Source organism: Nannobrachium achirus, assembly GCF_963921795.1.
Source record: "Nannobrachium achirus genome assembly, chromosome: 10".
NCBI lineage: Eukaryota > Metazoa > Chordata > Actinopteri > Myctophiformes > Myctophidae > Nannobrachium > Nannobrachium achirus.
This window is the reverse complement of record NC_137819.1, coordinates 48,286,947-48,304,794: the sequence shown is the minus strand read 5'-3', so window position 1 is coordinate 48,304,794 and position 17,848 is coordinate 48,286,947. Positions and strand designations below refer to the sequence as shown.

Genomic DNA, 17,848 nt, shown 5'->3' with positions numbered 1-17,848 from the left:
AAAACTTTAGCGATTTAAGAGTTAGGACAATTTTAAGATTTGTTTTATAAAAAAAGTTAAATGGTATAACTTTAACTAAAACATTACTAAAACTGGAATTGAACAAATAGGCTTTACAAAAAAAAGTGTAAGTGCTAGAGATGCGCGGATAGCGGTTTTAGCCGCGGTGGACCGCGGTGATCCGCGGTGCAGTCGGATTTGGATCAATCAAATATAATTATTAATTAATTTCGGATATCCGCGGATGAAATAATGCAGGAAATAAATTATGGCCTATTATATCTATCAATAAAAAGCGAAATCTAGGTATGCTTGTGTCTGTGTTAGTGTGTGTTATTTTGTAGCTATAATTTGTAAAGTAGCCTAACCATCATTTTTCATGAGGCAATGTGCAGTCCACGATAAAACTAAACAGCTGTGTCCACTTAACGGCATCACGGCATGCATCGTCGCAGTCGGCCAGTCGCACTCATTACCTCTGGTCGAGCTGCGGTAAAAAGTGAATCTCTCTCAGCTGCTCCATAGTCCATATTGTAAAGTAGTCTACTGTACAGTAGGTAACTAGGCAAGTTAAACTTCCCACTAAGTTGTGTTTGTTCCTCTCTCTTTCGCTCTCGCTCTCTCTCGTGTGTCTGTCTGTCTGACTGTCTGCCTGCATGTCTGTCTGCATCGACGCGCAGCACCGACTCCAAAAAAAAAAAAAAAGAAAGAAAAAAAGACGAACGGAGACATTCCGTAGGCTAGATCAATGCATTTCTGTGATCGCACAACTAAGAAAACTAACAGGGAATAGCCTACCAGAAAATAATATTAGCCTAATAAGGGTAATAATAATAATAATACTTTTGAAGTTGCGGATGAGGATGGTGCGGATTTATAAATTGGATGATATAATTAATGCGGTTGGATAATGGGCGGATAATGAATTTGCGCGGATGGATTCGGATGACTTCAGAAGCCTATCCGCGCATCTCTAGTAAGTGCGATCAAAAGTTTACATACACTTGTAAAGAACATGTATGTCATGGCAGTTTTGACTTTCCAATAATTTCCAAAATTCTTATTTTTCTGATATAGGTTGATTAGAGCAAATACTTCTTTATCACACAAAAGAAATCACAAAGTTTATTTTCATGAATTTATTATGGGTTTTCTGACAATTTTACCAAATCAGCTGGGTCAAAAATATACATACAGCAATGCTAATGTCCCATGGCCATGTAGAAAGTTGTTTCAATCAAATAAGCAACTGTGCAGCAATTGTTTTTAAGTATAAACTGCATGTCCCCACTGGGAAGAGACCCCAGGGCAGACCAAGGGCTAGATGGGGCGATTACATTTTCACAATGGCCTGGGAACGCCTTGGGATCCCCCAGGATGAAGTTGCTAATGTTGCACAGGAAAGGAAAGTTTGGAGCTCTCTGCTGGAGCTGCTGTCCCCGCGACCCGAGTCCGGATAAGCGGTTGAAGATGGATGGATGGATGGATACATGGCACAGCTATCACCTACTGCTGAGAAAGAATTGGTCAGGATGATCAAGAGTAAACCTAGAACCACCAAAAAGCAGGTGTGCAATGAATCAGAATCTGCTGGAACACAGTTGTCAGTGTCCACAGTCAAACATGTTTTACATCACAATGGGCTAAGAGCCTGCCATGCAAGATGCTCCTGAAGCGGCACCTTAAGGCTCGACTGAAGTTTGCGGCTGATCACATGGGCAAAGACAAGACCTTCTAGAGGACTTCTGTGGTCAGACGAAACAAAAATTGTGTGTTCAACACCAAGAGTACCGAAAGCATGCCAATTTCTATTTTGACTTTTAGATGAGTGATTGAAAATCTGTAGACGATTTTAAATCTGGATTTAGCTCATTTATGACAAAAATCATTTCAAACATAATTTCTGCTTTCCTGTAAAATGCACTCCCATGATGACCCCACTATTCTTACTCTCGATCATTTGAGCATGTGGGTATTTCAGTGGCATTCACTGAGTATCTTGTTGAAATGAATGATATCGGCTGTCTGATGTACGTATGGCATAGTTTGATTTATTTTAACCCAAATACGACTATATTCCATGCAAATGACACCTGTTGGATTTCTGTTCAAATGGTTTAATTGCCTAGAATCGCTAAATAAAGTCAAAGGCAGTCAGCAACTTAAAGGCATTGGATTCACCAAGTGTCAAATTATCAGTAGTTTCTACAAAAAGAAAGATACACAAGCCTATGTCAGCTACTTTCCCCCCCTTATTTTAGTTTTTTTGATGACTCTGCAAAGGTGACTATGTGGGAAGCATCAATGCCAGCTGGAAATGCCAGAGGACAAATCAACAATGCAGGGAAAAAGTAATCTGCAAACAAAAACACTGCTCACTTATAGTTTACAGCTGCTCTTCATCACTCTGGGATGTTGTCACTGGTGGGTGGAAACCTTGTATGTCCTAAACCCTTCCTATTCTTTTATTATAATAAAAACAAATTAAAAATAGTGAGAATAGTCGATCTACAAGCTCCCAACGTGTCGCTTCACTACGTGTTGTGAGCTTGTACATCGGCTATTTTCACAACTTTTGTGCGACACTCTTGTATGATGAAGTAGGGAAGTATTTACGAAAAAACGAAGATTTGAAATGCGGAGATACAAGCGATGATAGGCTAATATGTGCTGTACCTGTGGAATACTGGATTTATAGTCTGAAGAATCGGAAGGCGTAGAAACTGCAGCTCATTCATTTATCGCCCTTTTGGTGGAGGAGATAGCTGTGCTCTCGGGGCAGAGTCGTAAATATTGGCCATGAGCTTGTGTCACTCGCTGAGCAGCTTGAGTTATTACATCACAGTATTTTGGAGCCTCGTCGCCTCTTGGCTTCCCAGGGAAGCCTCAGGGGGGAAAAGTTGAATTTCTCCCACTTTCTTTCTTATTTTCTTTCTTTTTTCCTCTCTCTGAGAACATCTGCTCATCGTAACTTGGAAAAGAAATGTTCTTCTTTGCAAGGGGAATGCCGTCTCTTTGAAGCACGGTGCCAGGTTGCAGTGTCCTTTGAGACTTGAAATGATGTTGAACTTTGGTAGAACCCCTGGCTTGCATTAGTCTGTAACTCACTAAGTCCAAGAAAGTGGATCTTATCACTCCAGTTCTCAGATCTTTATATAATTGATTTCAAAATGCTGCCATAGGTTTACAAAGCATTGGAATTATTCAGGCCCAAAATCCATTTCTGATCTGCTGCTATATTATGAGCGATCCAGACCTCTCACATAATCTGTTGTTTTTGTCTAAACTAAACGTGGAGAAGCAGCATCCATCTTTTATACACCACATATGTGGATAAAAACTGCAGGTGTGCTACAACTCTGTTATTTTAAATCAAAGCTGATTGGTCATTTGCTGCAGCCTTTTATTGAGGCTTTTGTTTCATTACCTGTGCTGCACCTTAACTTTGGTTATCATATTATCTGTTTTGTTTTACCTTATTCTTATGTTCTATTCTCTTAACTCTTTAAATTACATTATTCATATGAATGTGTTTCTTTTGCCATTCCTCTTGACACTCTTCAAATGTTTTGTGTGAAGCACTTTGAATTGCCTTGATCTTGAAATGTGCTGTAAAAATTAACCTAGCCAAGCTAATTCGGCTTGACATACAGTATAAGTTAAAAAATTGTCTCGCATTATTATATCTGTTGCTTCTATGGAATTGCTGCCTCCGGTGTCTCCCTACAGAGCACAGAAGCAGCAGATGAATCATGGCCAGGTGCATCCCAAGGTTCAACCAAAGCCCAACATTGTGTTCACCTCCATCATACCCCGCAAGACAACCTCTTTTAATGTATCGTCTCTGTCGGGCGACAACCTCTTATGACCAAAACTAACCCTAACTAGCTAAAGCTAAAGTAGCTATACGTTCTGCTACTTTCGATACTTTTGTGTGATGTAGGAGGATCAAGTATGGCCTTAATTAACGAAAAAACACATTGTCAACTCTTTTAATGCCAATGACGAGCGCTCGTCACCTGTCGCAATAACGCCACAGCGAGCGTTTGTCAAATCCTGGTTTGGTGCCAAACTAGAAGTATGAATGCGCTTGCTCCACATAGTTTTTTCATACCCGTTGGAAGATGAGACACACATCAAACGCACCTGGTAAAAGCGAGAGAGAGAGAGAGAGAGAGAGAGAGAGAGAGAGAGAGAGAGAGAGAGAGAGAGAGAGAGAGAGAGAGAGAATGCACATTCCTAACTGTGAGAGAGGGGTGTGTGTGTGGGGCTACAGATCCCATGGCCTGGAGGAACGGACCGTAACCATGACAACAGGCAAAGAAAACGCTAATAAACAGCTTTAATTTGGGAGAAATGAAATTCGGGCTCCGTCACCGTTGGTATAGTCTTCCCTAACACAGGCTGATTTTGGTCTAGAGGGGGCGGATTCACCGGCTGAAAACTGCCGGTGGATCCTATTGGTTCATGATCTGTGCCATGGCCCGCCTCCCACTTCCTATGCCAGAAATTGCAGCAGGTTACCCCAGGCTTTTATTTTTCTTCCTATCGGCAAAATAAAAGCCTGGGTTTCCGAGGCTACCGTTGGTATAATGCTAATGGCCAATACCATGTGAACTTTGGGATCAGTTGCTGAAGCGAGTGAATAGATAAACGTAGATAAGCGTGAGCGTTAGAGCGTTAGAGCGTGAGTGTGTGAGTGTGTGAGTGAGTGAGTGAGTGAGTTTGGTGGTTTATCTGATAGATGGAGCCATGGTCTCTCTCTCTGTTTAGGTGTCATGAAAAACGGTCTGTCACCTGAAATACTCTATAATCACCACCAGGGGAGCCTCTCTCTCCCACTCATTCTAACAAATATTAGTATAGCTTGAGTACAATTTTGAATATTTGTACTTTACTTGAGTATTTCCAATTTTCAATTCTTATACTTCTACTCCACTACATCTCAGAGGCAAATGCACTTTATCTCTCCACTACAATCATTTGGATTTTGATTATTAATACAAAGCACTCACTTCAGCCCTTATAGGCCAGCAGTTCTCAAACTATGGTACCCAAAGTGGCCACTGGCCACACACACGCACACGCACGCACGCTCTCACACACACGACACACACGCACACACACACACACACACACACACACACACACACACACACACACACACACAGAAGTCCGCCCCGGCTCCAACACTGACCGAGAGATGCATGCTCGCAGACGCGATGCATGTGTTTCGCTGCTTTGCTTTGGTACAAGACACACTGTGACACACACACACACACACACACACACACACACACACACACACACACACACACACACACACACACACACACACAGAGACACACAGAGGCTGAGCTGAGCCCTGACGAGGCACACACAAACAGCATCGAGAGTCGCGAGTGTTTTTTTTCTTACCCCGGGACTGAGGTTACCGGATCTCTGTGGTTACATCTGTACCCCCGCGGAGTTCAATTTAGACCGTACGCGGTAGCATTTCAATAGCTCCGCTCCGCGCTGCAGAAAAACTTCACGGTCCTTCTGTAGTTATTATAGTAACATATGTTGGCTAAATGCCTCCGTTTAGAGAACCACCTATTGCTTGTGTTATCATAGCGTTTTACTGTCTGCTCGCCGAGTCGCCGTGCCCGTGTGTGTGGGGGGGAGGACAGGGCAGCGTGGAGTTATAGTCGGCTGCTCCACGGAGCTTGCTGCCCCGGGAGCAGAGCGCTGTCCTCGGACTCGGTAATGAGGAGGGAGGCGCTGTCCATGGACCCAGCCAGGGCGATTTTCATTATTTCACAAAAGCATAAACTGACTACTTGATATGAAGGATATTGATGTAAATAAGATATCCGAATGGGTAAATATATTTTATATGCCCATATTTACAATTAAAGGATAATATAATGTAAGAGGTCACTTCCTCAAAACTTGGGCTGTGGAGAAATACAGACAGGGAGACTGGGAGAGAGGAGGGGGGGAGGGGGGGGGGGGGGGGGGGGGTGAATCGACTGACGACGCATGAGTCCAGTAGCCAATGAACTGCGCGTTTGAGACTCATTATGCAGAAACCGGCACAAACACACAGATAGCAGGAAAACCACTGCATGTCAAAAGTTGCGTTTTTTTTTGTGTAATTGAGGCCAGGAAACATAACAAAAAGCATAAAAAACTCAAAATTTATTTTTGGATGTCACCACCCCTTTAAGTAGCATGTGTGGGGTTTTACTAGGGGTTTTTCATGATCCCGAATCCATTCCAAGCATTTGTTTTGCACGACAAACATTCCTCAGGCTAGAAACTGACTCCCAAAACTATCGTTTAGTGATGAGTCATCACTTTTCTGGGCTCAGCTCAGTTTTGTTGTGTCCCTTACTGTGTTGTAAAGGACAGCTGTGGGCAGTGAAATGCCAGAAAAGTGTATCTCCCCTCTCCTTCTCTGCCAATGCCATTATGCATGGCAGAGTGTATGATGGGAGTGGGATCACGTGTTAAGTGTAGTTTTGGAAGGAACAGGTACTTAAATATATCGCCAGTTCTAGCAGTGGATGTGGGAAGAGAAAAGACATTAACTTCCACTTTTGTTGGCGGTAAAGTCATGTAGCTGGAGAGTTGCATGAATGAGCACACCATTGAATATCATCAAAGAGAACAATCTAGGCAGAGGTTAACGTATCGTGATAGCTAAAATACTAGTTTAACATACTTGTTCAACATTAGTCTTTGACACCGTTTGCAGTGACACAAAAATGACACCCTTGTCATTTTTTTCAGGTATTTTCACACAGTGCAGCATACTCTGTCACCCTCACATGAATGAGAAGGGACACATTCATCTAACCATGTACTTGCAAAACCTTTCTTCACCTTGCATTTTATTCTCCTACACAATAATGAAATTAGCTTCCTCTGTTTGGATGTCTCCTCCTCACCCCTGGATGGATCAGACTCCTCGTACATATAGCCATGTTTATGCGTTTGTGTTTGTTTGGTTGTTTATACCCGTCAGATCCTGTCCATACGTCAGTGGGTGGGTGCCTAGGTGGGTTGTGACATCACATTGTTGACTCAATGACCAAGACAGCCTGTTCTGGCAATAATATATGGAGATCCCTGATGTCATCAATATTAAGCCCATATCATTTGGCAATGCCCAACATACAAGACAGAATTCATTTGCAAATCAAGAATTCTGACTATCATCAGCTGGATATATCCATTATATGATCACAAGACTGACCTCATCAAACCCTGGATATCCATACATGGAGACGACTGGATCATCACCTAGATCTCCATATATGGAGCTGACCTCTACATCTGATTCCCAGATGATGCCCTGTTAGGCCAACAACACTAAAATGGAATCCCTTTTATGCCCATCAATATTAAGCCCATATCCGGGAATGCCAATTGTTGCAAAATTGCTGCTATATCCCTTGAGTTGATTATGGTGATGTGGAGAGAAATTATGAAAACCCAGAGTGACAAGTCATCAGCAGCAGGAAAACAGACAATGCATTGTCGGAGAATAGACTGAAGCAACAAACAGGTGTTGGAGTTCAATATGTTCTGTGTTTATTCACTCAGACAAGATATTATATACATAGTAGGAAGTTCATCCCAGTGGTAGTCACGTGGGGTAAGGTGAAGAAGAGGTTACATATTATGAAACATCAAAAAGGGTACATTGGTTAAACTTTCTGCGTCAATGCTCGCTGTGGTTCACAAATACAAGGTAAGTTGAATAGGAGATGGAGCGACGTGCAACCACAGTGCAGGAAACATATCAGGGCCACGGCTCCTAAGTAAAGGATGGCAGGAAGTTAGATGCTTGCATTCTGCATGTAGCTATACTTGTGCACAATGTGCAGCCATCTCACTCAACAAGCAACAGTCTTTCTGAAAAACAAAAGAAAAACGTATTGAGAAACACCGCCTGAACCATGTCGCAATAGACAGTAAATGTCTTAGACAGCGGCCAGAGAGATCACAGGAGGTCACAGGAATAAAGCAAGGGGTAGAATGAACTGTCTAAGTGAGATTGCATTGTCAGTCTAACCAGTGTGGATGATGTGACACAAGTCACACTTGCAAATGAATTCCGTCCTTGTCCCTTTTATGCCCATATATGGAGATCCCTGTCCCGATATCATCAATATTAAGCACATATCTGGGAATACCCATATTTGGCAATGCCCTACCTACATGGACGCTCCATACTGTATATGGCCAAGACAGAATTAATTTGAAAATCAAGACTGCTGACTATCATCACCTGGATCTCCATAAATGAAGATCACGACACTGACCTCATCAAACCCATACATGGAGACGACTGGATCATCATCGAGATCTCCATATAGATGGAGCTGGTCAATACCTCTACATCTGACCTCACAGACTCTGTATATGGATATACTGTAGCTGACCTGTTCTGACATCACAGTGATGACTCGACCAGCTCAGCAGAAGGGTATACATGCCAAAGCAGCCATGTTTGTGCACGCATGTGTCTCGCCCTTAGGGCGTCTTACTGGTTTATATATTTATGTATGCCAACTGTTTACCAATTTAGTTGTTATACCAATTCCCTGATTTATCCACACACTTGTGTGCAATCTTTTCACTGTCACCACGTGCCTCCTCCAAAACAAACAGCATCGTCTGCCACTTCTTCTTTTCACCTCCCAGTGAATAGCTTGAGCAGGAGGACATAGCGGTACAGCAGAGCACCCTTCTCCTCATAGTTCATCCCCCTTGCTAACAGGTGCCCTTGAACAGCCGGTAGGAGTCGCTAGTACAGCAACAGAGAATGCCCTCACCATCTGGCTTGCTTCCCACAAACGCAGCCAATTGTGTTTGTGGGAACACCCGAACCATGGATGCACCGTGGAGGATTCGTACCCCTAGTCGCCGCTAGCCTCGTAAACCAGTCTCTTCCTGCCTTCAGTCGCCGCGGGGTGTTAACATTTCTAACTGAAAGCCAGAAACTATTCTCTAGCATATTTCGACAAGCCTGGGAGAGGAAATAGGCAACGGAGAGCGGAGGAAAGACAAAAGAGTGGGAAAGAGCAGTGGCGTCAGTTCAGAAAAGGCTAAGGTATGGCAACATGACTGACACCAGTCATGTTGCCATACTTAGCAACAGGCATGATACATTTATTTTAAGACATACATTCTATTTTTGTCCCCGTTTCTACGGTTTCTTGGGCTGGATATGGCAGTCTGGAACAGTTGTTCAAGTGCAGCTAAACTTGGCATATTAGTAAACGTGCCACAATTAACAATAATTAATTGCATCTGTGCAGCTGACCTGCGGAACCTGGTAACATGTCATTAAGTCGAACACCCTTTGGATCGACCACCAAACTCTAACCCAAACCCTAATCCTAACCTTAGTAAAACTATGCCTACCTCTAATCCTAACCCTAAACTTAACCTCAGTAACCGTGACGCGGGTGATTATCTAACTTGCCGACGCTCGTGGGTGATTATCTAACCTACTGACGCTGTTCGATCCAACGGGAGTTCGACCTATGGGGCAGTCCCTGCGGAACCTGGGAATATATCATTTTGTCAAGATGGGGAGAATACAAGTGTGGAGAATATAATTATAATACCTTGTTAAAGTGACCATTTTGTAAAATGTTGCATTTGTAGTTATTTTAATGTAATTTAACAACATAACCAGCACAGATAGACAAAGAGACATTCATGGATTCATATTTAAAAGTAACTTTTATTCTCCCCCTGGACCCAGGGTATGGCAGCTGCATACCCCTGCCATACCCAATTGACGCCCCTGGGAAAGAGGGGACGTGGGTGGCAGAGATCTGGTTCCAATGGAGAGTGAGGATGAAGGAAAGGAGAACAGGCAGAAAATAAGCGTGTACTGTATGTATGTGAGGGGGAGAGAAAGCGAGAGATGAGTTTGGCAGTTCTCTCTTCAATGACATCTCTGTAAGACAGAAAACAAACAAAAGTGTCAGCAGTCACTGGACGTCCTCACAGCTACACATGCAAACACCCTTGCATACAGCAGGGGTTTTCAAAGTGGGTGCCAGGGCACCCTGGTTGCCGTGACAGTAGTCCAGGGGTGCCGCAAGATAATTTGATAATATTTTGAATTTATTTGGACACTTGAAAAAATATTTATTATCATTTTAAACAAAGTTATTTTCAGTCGGTTCTAACCAAAATGGCTATTATTTCAACGTTTTCCTCGCAACATAATTCGCTAAAATATGCCATAGATATCTGGTGCTTAAATATTTATAGGGGTGCCCAGAGCCAATACAGTTTGGGAACTCCTGGCATACAGTATAGTGAATATTGTACTCTCTGACACTATAGTGTGTGCCAAAATTTCCAAAAGGAGGCGTCAACATTTGTCGCTCGGCAGCGGCGGCCATCTTTTGGGACAGAAACTAGCAGTGCAGACCAGAGACAGTGACTCTTCTGTGTACATTTTATCCACATTTCCTTACTAACAATGGTGCAGCAGACTTGCTCCGTTCATAAGTGCCATAACAGAAATGCACCTCGAAGGAATGTGGTGGACAACGTTCGTTTTTTCTGCTCTCCAGGATGGAAGAAAGGTCACGGAGCTCAATGGAGAGTTAACCAGTTAACCAAGAGACGTTGCATGGCTATTGGATCTCAAATAAACGTTCTTGAATCTTGAAACAGTGTCCCCAATATGTGACAAATACAATATATATTTATAGGCTACCCACTTACATTAGGAACAGTTCCTTTGTAGATTAATTATCATTACAACACAGATACATTAACCACTTCAATAGAGTTATTATGGGTTGAGTAAAGATTTCCCCAATTTTGCAGAGAAAACGCTCTCTTCATTGTTCAGCTTGTCCTTGTACGGTATGTTGAGTCCCAGTTTCACTCTCTCCATTCCGTTCTCTGTTCACAGTGTAGTCGGCAAATAACTAGTTAATGTTTACATTTACCGTCATCCAAATGCCATACATTCCAATGAGCGCAATTTTGACTATGACCCAAACAATGGCCGAGCTAGTAAAGGGGGGCGTGGCGAGCCCTTGCTGACGTAGCCGTTGGCACACACTATATGTTAGATATCTCTATTTGCTTTACATCAAGGGATAGATGGCCGTTTGTTTGCACCTCTCTTATCTGACTGATAAATCAAGGACTCTCTCACACTCACACATACACACACCTTCTGATCTCTGCTGTAATGATTGATAACCTGATACAAGCGATATAAAAATCAATTTTCCCAGACCATGAAAAACATCTTTGAACCCGTCTAGTTGTATGATATGATGATGTAACCAGGATAAACAACGAACTCGGAAAATAATAAGAATAATTTGAAGGCTTTTTGTTCGTTCATTTTGATTTGGACATAAAGACCACTGCAAAATAAAGGTTGATAACAAGCCTATATTGTGTTACACTTGTATATGGGGACTTAAATAAGTCCCCTCATATACAGTGGCATGGTGTCATACTTGTACTTCCCATACCATGAAGTGGGCCTCCTCTCTTGTTTTCCTATTTCCCTTACATTTCGAGTAGTAGTAGTCTTACATTTACCCACACAATGTATTCGTTATACCATTTAACCCTACTCAACAAACCTTTTTGTTGCTACTGCACCTTACTGGATCAACTGCCAGTGAGCAGCCCCCACTGGAAGGACGAAGCAGCACCTCTTGTTCTACACCCCCCACTGATGAGCACGGCCCAGCTCATTGGAGTGTTACTTTTCGCGATTCAAACACAAAAGCAGCAAAAGTAGCAGATCTACAAGCTCAAAACGTGTCGCTTCGTGCAGAGTTTCCAACTTGCAGATCTGCTACTTTTGCGTGACGTTGTAGTGTGATCAAGTAGGGCGGTAATTTACAAAAAACACAAAAAGAATATTGTCGAATATTGTCGGTTTTGGACATACAAGGTTTCCAACCGACAACAACGATATGGAGATTTTTCTGCCTGACAGCGACAATATATATATATATATATATATATATATATATATATATATATATATATACATACAGTATATACAGTATATATATATATTCATAGGCGGCGGGTGGAGAGGATATACATTTTTTTTCATGTCGTAACAATGAATTATTTAGCATAATTTGACCAATTTATACACGGTGCCAAGATGAAATTTGAAACGACTCATCATGAAATATGAACTAATAATAACAAGCAATAGTATTAGAAAGGATAAAGATATCATGATAACAACACGGTTTCTGTTTCAAAAAAGGGAGGACATTTATTAAGACCAGACCACGTGTAGGTTATGAAATAATATTGCTGTGCAATTTAGCCTTGTCCTATAGCAACGTTTCCTGCGAGTTTCCGCGTCTGGAAAATAGACGATCGGCAAGCTCACAGAGCTTCGCGCGTTGTGAGCTTGTACTGTAGATTAGCCACTTTTGGCATGCAACACCTGATCGTTACTATAGGGGGCTGCAACAACACTCCCACAAAGCAGCCTATAAAATGCTGTGCACATATATATAATTTATAAAATATCCAGCATAGCATTTGGGAAGGCATAGCCTCCCTTCATTACCCGCCACCTATGTATATATTTATACTATATTGTCGAGTCTCATTTGTCTAGTGTTTTTCCCCTCTCTCTCCTCCCTCTGTCCCTTATAGCTATGCCAACGTAAAGAAGTGCAGTAACGAGGGCCGGGCGCTGATGCAGCTGGACTTCCAGCAGTTCCTAATGAAGCTGGAGAAGCTGACTGACCTGCGACCCATCCCCGACAAGGAGTTTGTGGAGACCTACATCAAGGCCTACTACCTGACCGAGAATGACATGGAGCAATTCATCAAGAACCACAGGGTGAGTGGAGCTGGGAGAGATGAAGAGGTCGTATCCTTTTTCACTACTTCTGCACAACACTCTTTTGCGACAAAGTACGCTGTTAACCCATTTAGGCCTAGGATTATTGACCGCTTTAACAATTGAAAAATAGCAGATATACAAGCTCACAGCGCGGCACCGAGTGCCGAGTGCAAGCTTGTAGATCTGCTATTTTTGTTAAAAGTCGTGAAAATGTGTGCAAATCTTTGAATATATGTATTTTCAAAGCGAATGTTTGTAACTCAGATTTTGCTTCTGGGGGGTCCCTGGAACTAGATATTTTGAGATGGGGGTCCGTGGCCAAATAAATATCAGTTTGGAGGTCCTTCACATGAAAAGGTTTGAGCACCACTCAAACATAGTAGTCTCTCAAGAACAGACTAACTGAGCTCCAGTTGAGTGAAAAGGACCTTTTCTTTGACGATGGCCGGCCAGATTGCTGACATAGAAACGTAGGGTTTTCAAAAAACCTTAGAAGGATTCAAAAGACACTTATAAAATCGGGTCAAAATTCAAATTTTCACGATTTTTCAAAAATAGCAGATCTACAAGCTCGCAGCGCGCTGTGAGCTTGTATATCTGCTATTTTTCAATAGTTAAAGCATAAAATAATGAAACACAAAATGTGTACCCGTTCTGAATGGGTTAATGAACAAGCAACGTTCCCGCCGACTGCAAAGATTAGTTATTGTTCGTCAGCAGATATCATGCTTTTCTGATTGCCCCTATGCACCCCCACCCCCCTCCCCACAGGAGTACTCCATGAAGCAGCTAGCCAATTTGGTGAATGTTTGCCTGGGCTCGCACATCAACAAGAAGGCTCGCCAGAAGCTCCTTGCAGCCATCGACGACATTGACAGACCAAAGAGATAGATGGATGGTGAGGTATAGCGAATGATGAAACTCCTGTTGAAAATGGACTGTCCCACAGAAGAACACCCATAGTTACACTGAAGGTGCAGCTTCTGTGTACATATTGGCGCACACACAGGTTGAGGTACATTCAACAAGCAACACTTAAATTAAGAATTCCCCTAAAAAGGCTATACATTATATGAATCCAATATTGCAGTGAGTCTCAAACTTTTCATGTGAAGGTCCCCCAACTTGTATATTTGAAAATCTGAAATGGAACCCCTATAAGTGATTTGTCCAAAAAAAAGTTTTGAAAGCTCACAAGCTCACAATGTGTCGCATCGCAACGTGTTGTGAGCTTGTAAATTGGCTATTCTCGAATAGTACAAAATAGGGTTAAAGTGGTTAAACTGATCCTCATTTTGTTGGGGACCCTAGGTTCAATTTAAAGTAATCTGTGCTGATATCAACCCATTTGTATGAATAGTTGTATATTTCTGTGGCTACTGGCTGACATACACGTCAACGCTGTCTTTGTATGTCATTGTACAGTCCGTAATGACTCAGTAGGCTATATCATCATGAGTCATCATGACATGGTGCAATTTGGTGGTTCAAGATTAATGTTGAGCCCCATCACTTAATTATGCACACCTCTAAGTAGTCCTTATTTAACATTCGTGACTTGTTGAATGCACCTCGCATACTGAAAATGAACTTAAGTACTTCAACTTCAGGTCACACTCACCACTCTGTACACGGTGACTATGATGCATGCTTTCATATTCCTCTCAGTAACCGCTACAGTCGTGCTGCATTTTTGTGTAACCACGCGATTACTCACAAGATCACAAGATTACTTCTCTTTCGGCTTCAAGAAAATATAAGGAAGGATTCTTGTGTGTTGTTTTTTTAATGATACGTTTATTGAAATGTCAAGCGGTCCAACAAGGAATGTAGATCAATGAAGTGACTGTGAATATTGCTGCTTCTGTCCTCAACAAATATGTTTCTTTCCTGACACGGCTCCAGTAAGGCTTGTGTACCTCCATGGTAATATTAATCACTTAACAAATAGATGCGTTGTAATGTGTGTAGTTAACTCTCTAATCGGCTTTGAGTTTTGCGCAAAATCTGAAAGGTCTCTTTCTTTGAAATTCACATGCTTACGATCTCCGCCACGCGCCACCATTTGACCAGCGGCATCGGACGTGATTTATTACTTTCCCTGAGGTTGTACCAGTGGAGACAGACGTGGCATAATGTTGTCTTTTACATCTCTATTATTAGATATGGCATGTCATGCTCTGTATTATTTAATTTGCTGGTGTCAACTGTACTGGACTGGATGCTACAGTATGCTCCACTTTCTTCTGTTTTTTATTTTATTTATTTTTTGCTAATTTGTTTCAGTCACGAATGATGTAATATGATACTTATTTTGAAATTATACATGATTGTAGGTAATATTAATTATACCGTACTGTTATATAATAACATTTAGATTTCATCTGCACCAGCGGATCTGCGTTTGTTCGTCCTCTGTCATTACCTGATGAAGAAATTATTATTATTATTATTGTTATTATTACTGATTGCTGGTTCTGTCCTGGTAAAAAAGATGTGTTACTTACCTCGCAAATCAAGGTCCACCCCTTAGTAAAACCCCCTTTAACCCTGAAGTCCCTATTTTAGGCATTTCATTATAGGCCAAGATTTTCATGAACAGCTGATCTACAAGCTCTCAATGCATAGTGATGTGACACATTGTGAGCTCGTAGAATGGTTCTTTTTGAAAAGATTTTGAAGAAATTATTATTATTTTTTATATAGGGTGGTTAATCAATATCGTAAATTTGCACAGTTACGTATTAGTCCAAGTTAGCAGCTTATCGGTGGAGACAATACAATAGATAGGGAGGACAAAACCCATCCACTTATCTGTTTTAGTGTATATGTCAACCATCTATTCCTGGAAGACAGATTGATTTATTGTCCAATGAAAAAAAGTCACAGTTTTTAATAGTACCTGTAATTCCATAGTTATTTTGTGCACAATAAGACTGTAAAATATGAATGTTTTATTTATTTCCTGGTGTTTTTGTCTTTTGTTCGGGTTCAGGATTATTTTTTATATAATAACTGCTGGAAGTGTGCTGTCATCTGATCCCTCTCAGTACTCTGTTGTCAACTGTAATGGAATTACTATTTAAACATGGACAAATTGTGTGTTAAGCCTCAAGTGCACTATTAGTAATAAAACGATCAGTAAATAATACATGTCAGAGTTGAAGGAAAGATGGAAAAAAAAGAAAATATTCTAAAGTAATAAACACACTAACCGTGGACACTTTATTTCTTTGTATTTGATTCATTACCTCATCAGGGAACCCCCTAAGCACATGTGTCTCAATCTCTGCTGCACTACGGCTGAACCATTCACTTGGTCTCTATTCGAATGGGATTATGGGATATTATTATGGGATAATGGTGGGTTATTTCCAAAACTTTACTGCTAAAAATGATGAGCTCTGGCTGCCAGCCCGTGGCCTGACCTTCCTGTTGGATGGAAGTACAGTACTCTAGTACAGTACTCTTGTGGGAGTTATTCCCAGAATAAGGCAAGCAGCCTCCAATCTGGCCACAATCCACTCTACAGAGTAAAACAGCCTAACTGGGGATGCATAGTTTATTATTATCGTTATTATTACTAGTTTACAGTATGTTCATGTCTCTCTGCCTACACCTGGCCTCCATACATTTTTATAGGTTGAGTTGAGGGCCAGTGATTCCCAGCTCTGCATGTGTAGTTTGCAGTGGACTGTATCACTAAGCTGCTCTTTCTATCTCCCTGATATTAATATTCACTTCATTCACTGTGACGGCTCTGACTCACCAACGTTTCCAACCGTGTCTCAGGAGCAGACAATCCTCAGTATAAACACAGTTCAAATGCCATGGAGCTGCTTCTAAATCTCTACACACACATAGTAGTGGTTTGGGAGACACTGTACACTTTACACATTTACACCAGTCCACATTTGATGCCAAAGAAGGAGATCTCTTTATCTCTATTTGGTAGTTCCGTGCCAGCTAATTTGGGTGTTTTTACCTGTTTTTGGAGGACGATTGTGCGCGTGCACAGTGCTGTGCGCTTTCTCCGCTTGCTTGTGGTCATTTCTATGAGTGCATCCCGCCACTCCGACATGTCTCCTTTCCGACATGTCTCCATTCCGACACTAACCCAATCTCTAACCCTAAACCGAACCCCTATGGGATTGTCGCCACTCCGACAATTAGAAGTCAATTTCGGAGTGGCGACATGTCGGAATGGAGAGAGCCTCCCCATTTCTATACCCCTTGTGTGTGTGTCAGCGTGCAGTGGTTGCCTTTCCCTGTTCAATGTACTCCTAGTGCTGTGTGCAAACACAGTGTGGGCGGAGCCATTTTAACCCTTTCAGCTGTAGAAAGGGAGATATGGCCGATTAACCCTTCGTTGGTATAATGGAACCGAATGGGGAAGGGATGTTTTGTTTCCGGGTTATTTTCGACTCCTAGCAACTATTAGCAATGCTAGCTGGATACACTGATGGGTAGGATCGATCTTAATACGCTGATTAAATAAAAAGAAAAGAAGGAGATCTCCTTCTTTGGCACGGGCTAGCGACCAAAATGCAAAACCCCTGGCATCTAATGAGCTTACACTAATACATGGAAGCTGTTTGCTTTAAAGGTGTTGTAATTAAGATGCATTTATCAGCTTCAAATTTATCTTGCTCCAGTTCCAATTTCGTCTGCTCATTTTTTGCTTCACTTCCAATGTCACACGTTTATCCTTTAGTTCTCTCTCCTGACAGGGATTAAAGTGGAAGCAACACGATGGCCACTGCTTTGTCTCTTTGAATGAAGTACTGTGTGACCGGTGCTAATTTATATGGCAGCAGACCTGCAGAAATGTCCCATAATCGTTACGTCACGGAAGAGGGGTGGTCATTAGTTTCCCGAAGTAAAAGGTGTAGAGGGAGCATACTATAACTTCAAATGTGCCTATTTATTTTATTTATTTATTTATTTTTAAATGAATTTTGACATCCTTAGGGGGTC

At 41.8% G+C, this 17,848-nt stretch overlaps 1 protein-coding gene across 1 annotated transcript in view; it reads left to right on the top strand.

Annotated features, from left to right (window-relative positions):
- vps50 (VPS50 subunit of EARP/GARPII complex) overlaps positions 1-14,078 on the top strand; it is a 170,544-nt gene extending 156,466 nt beyond the window's left edge. The window contains exons 27-28 of the mRNA XM_080734824.1: positions 12,679-12,868; positions 13,643-14,078. Of these exons, the coding sequence (XP_080590950.1) occupies positions 12,679-12,868; positions 13,643-13,762 (310 nt within the window). The 3' untranslated portion in view covers positions 13,763-14,078. The remainder of the gene's footprint in view (positions 1-12,678; positions 12,869-13,642) is intronic.
- The last annotated feature ends 3,770 nt before the right edge of the window (positions 14,079-17,848 follow it).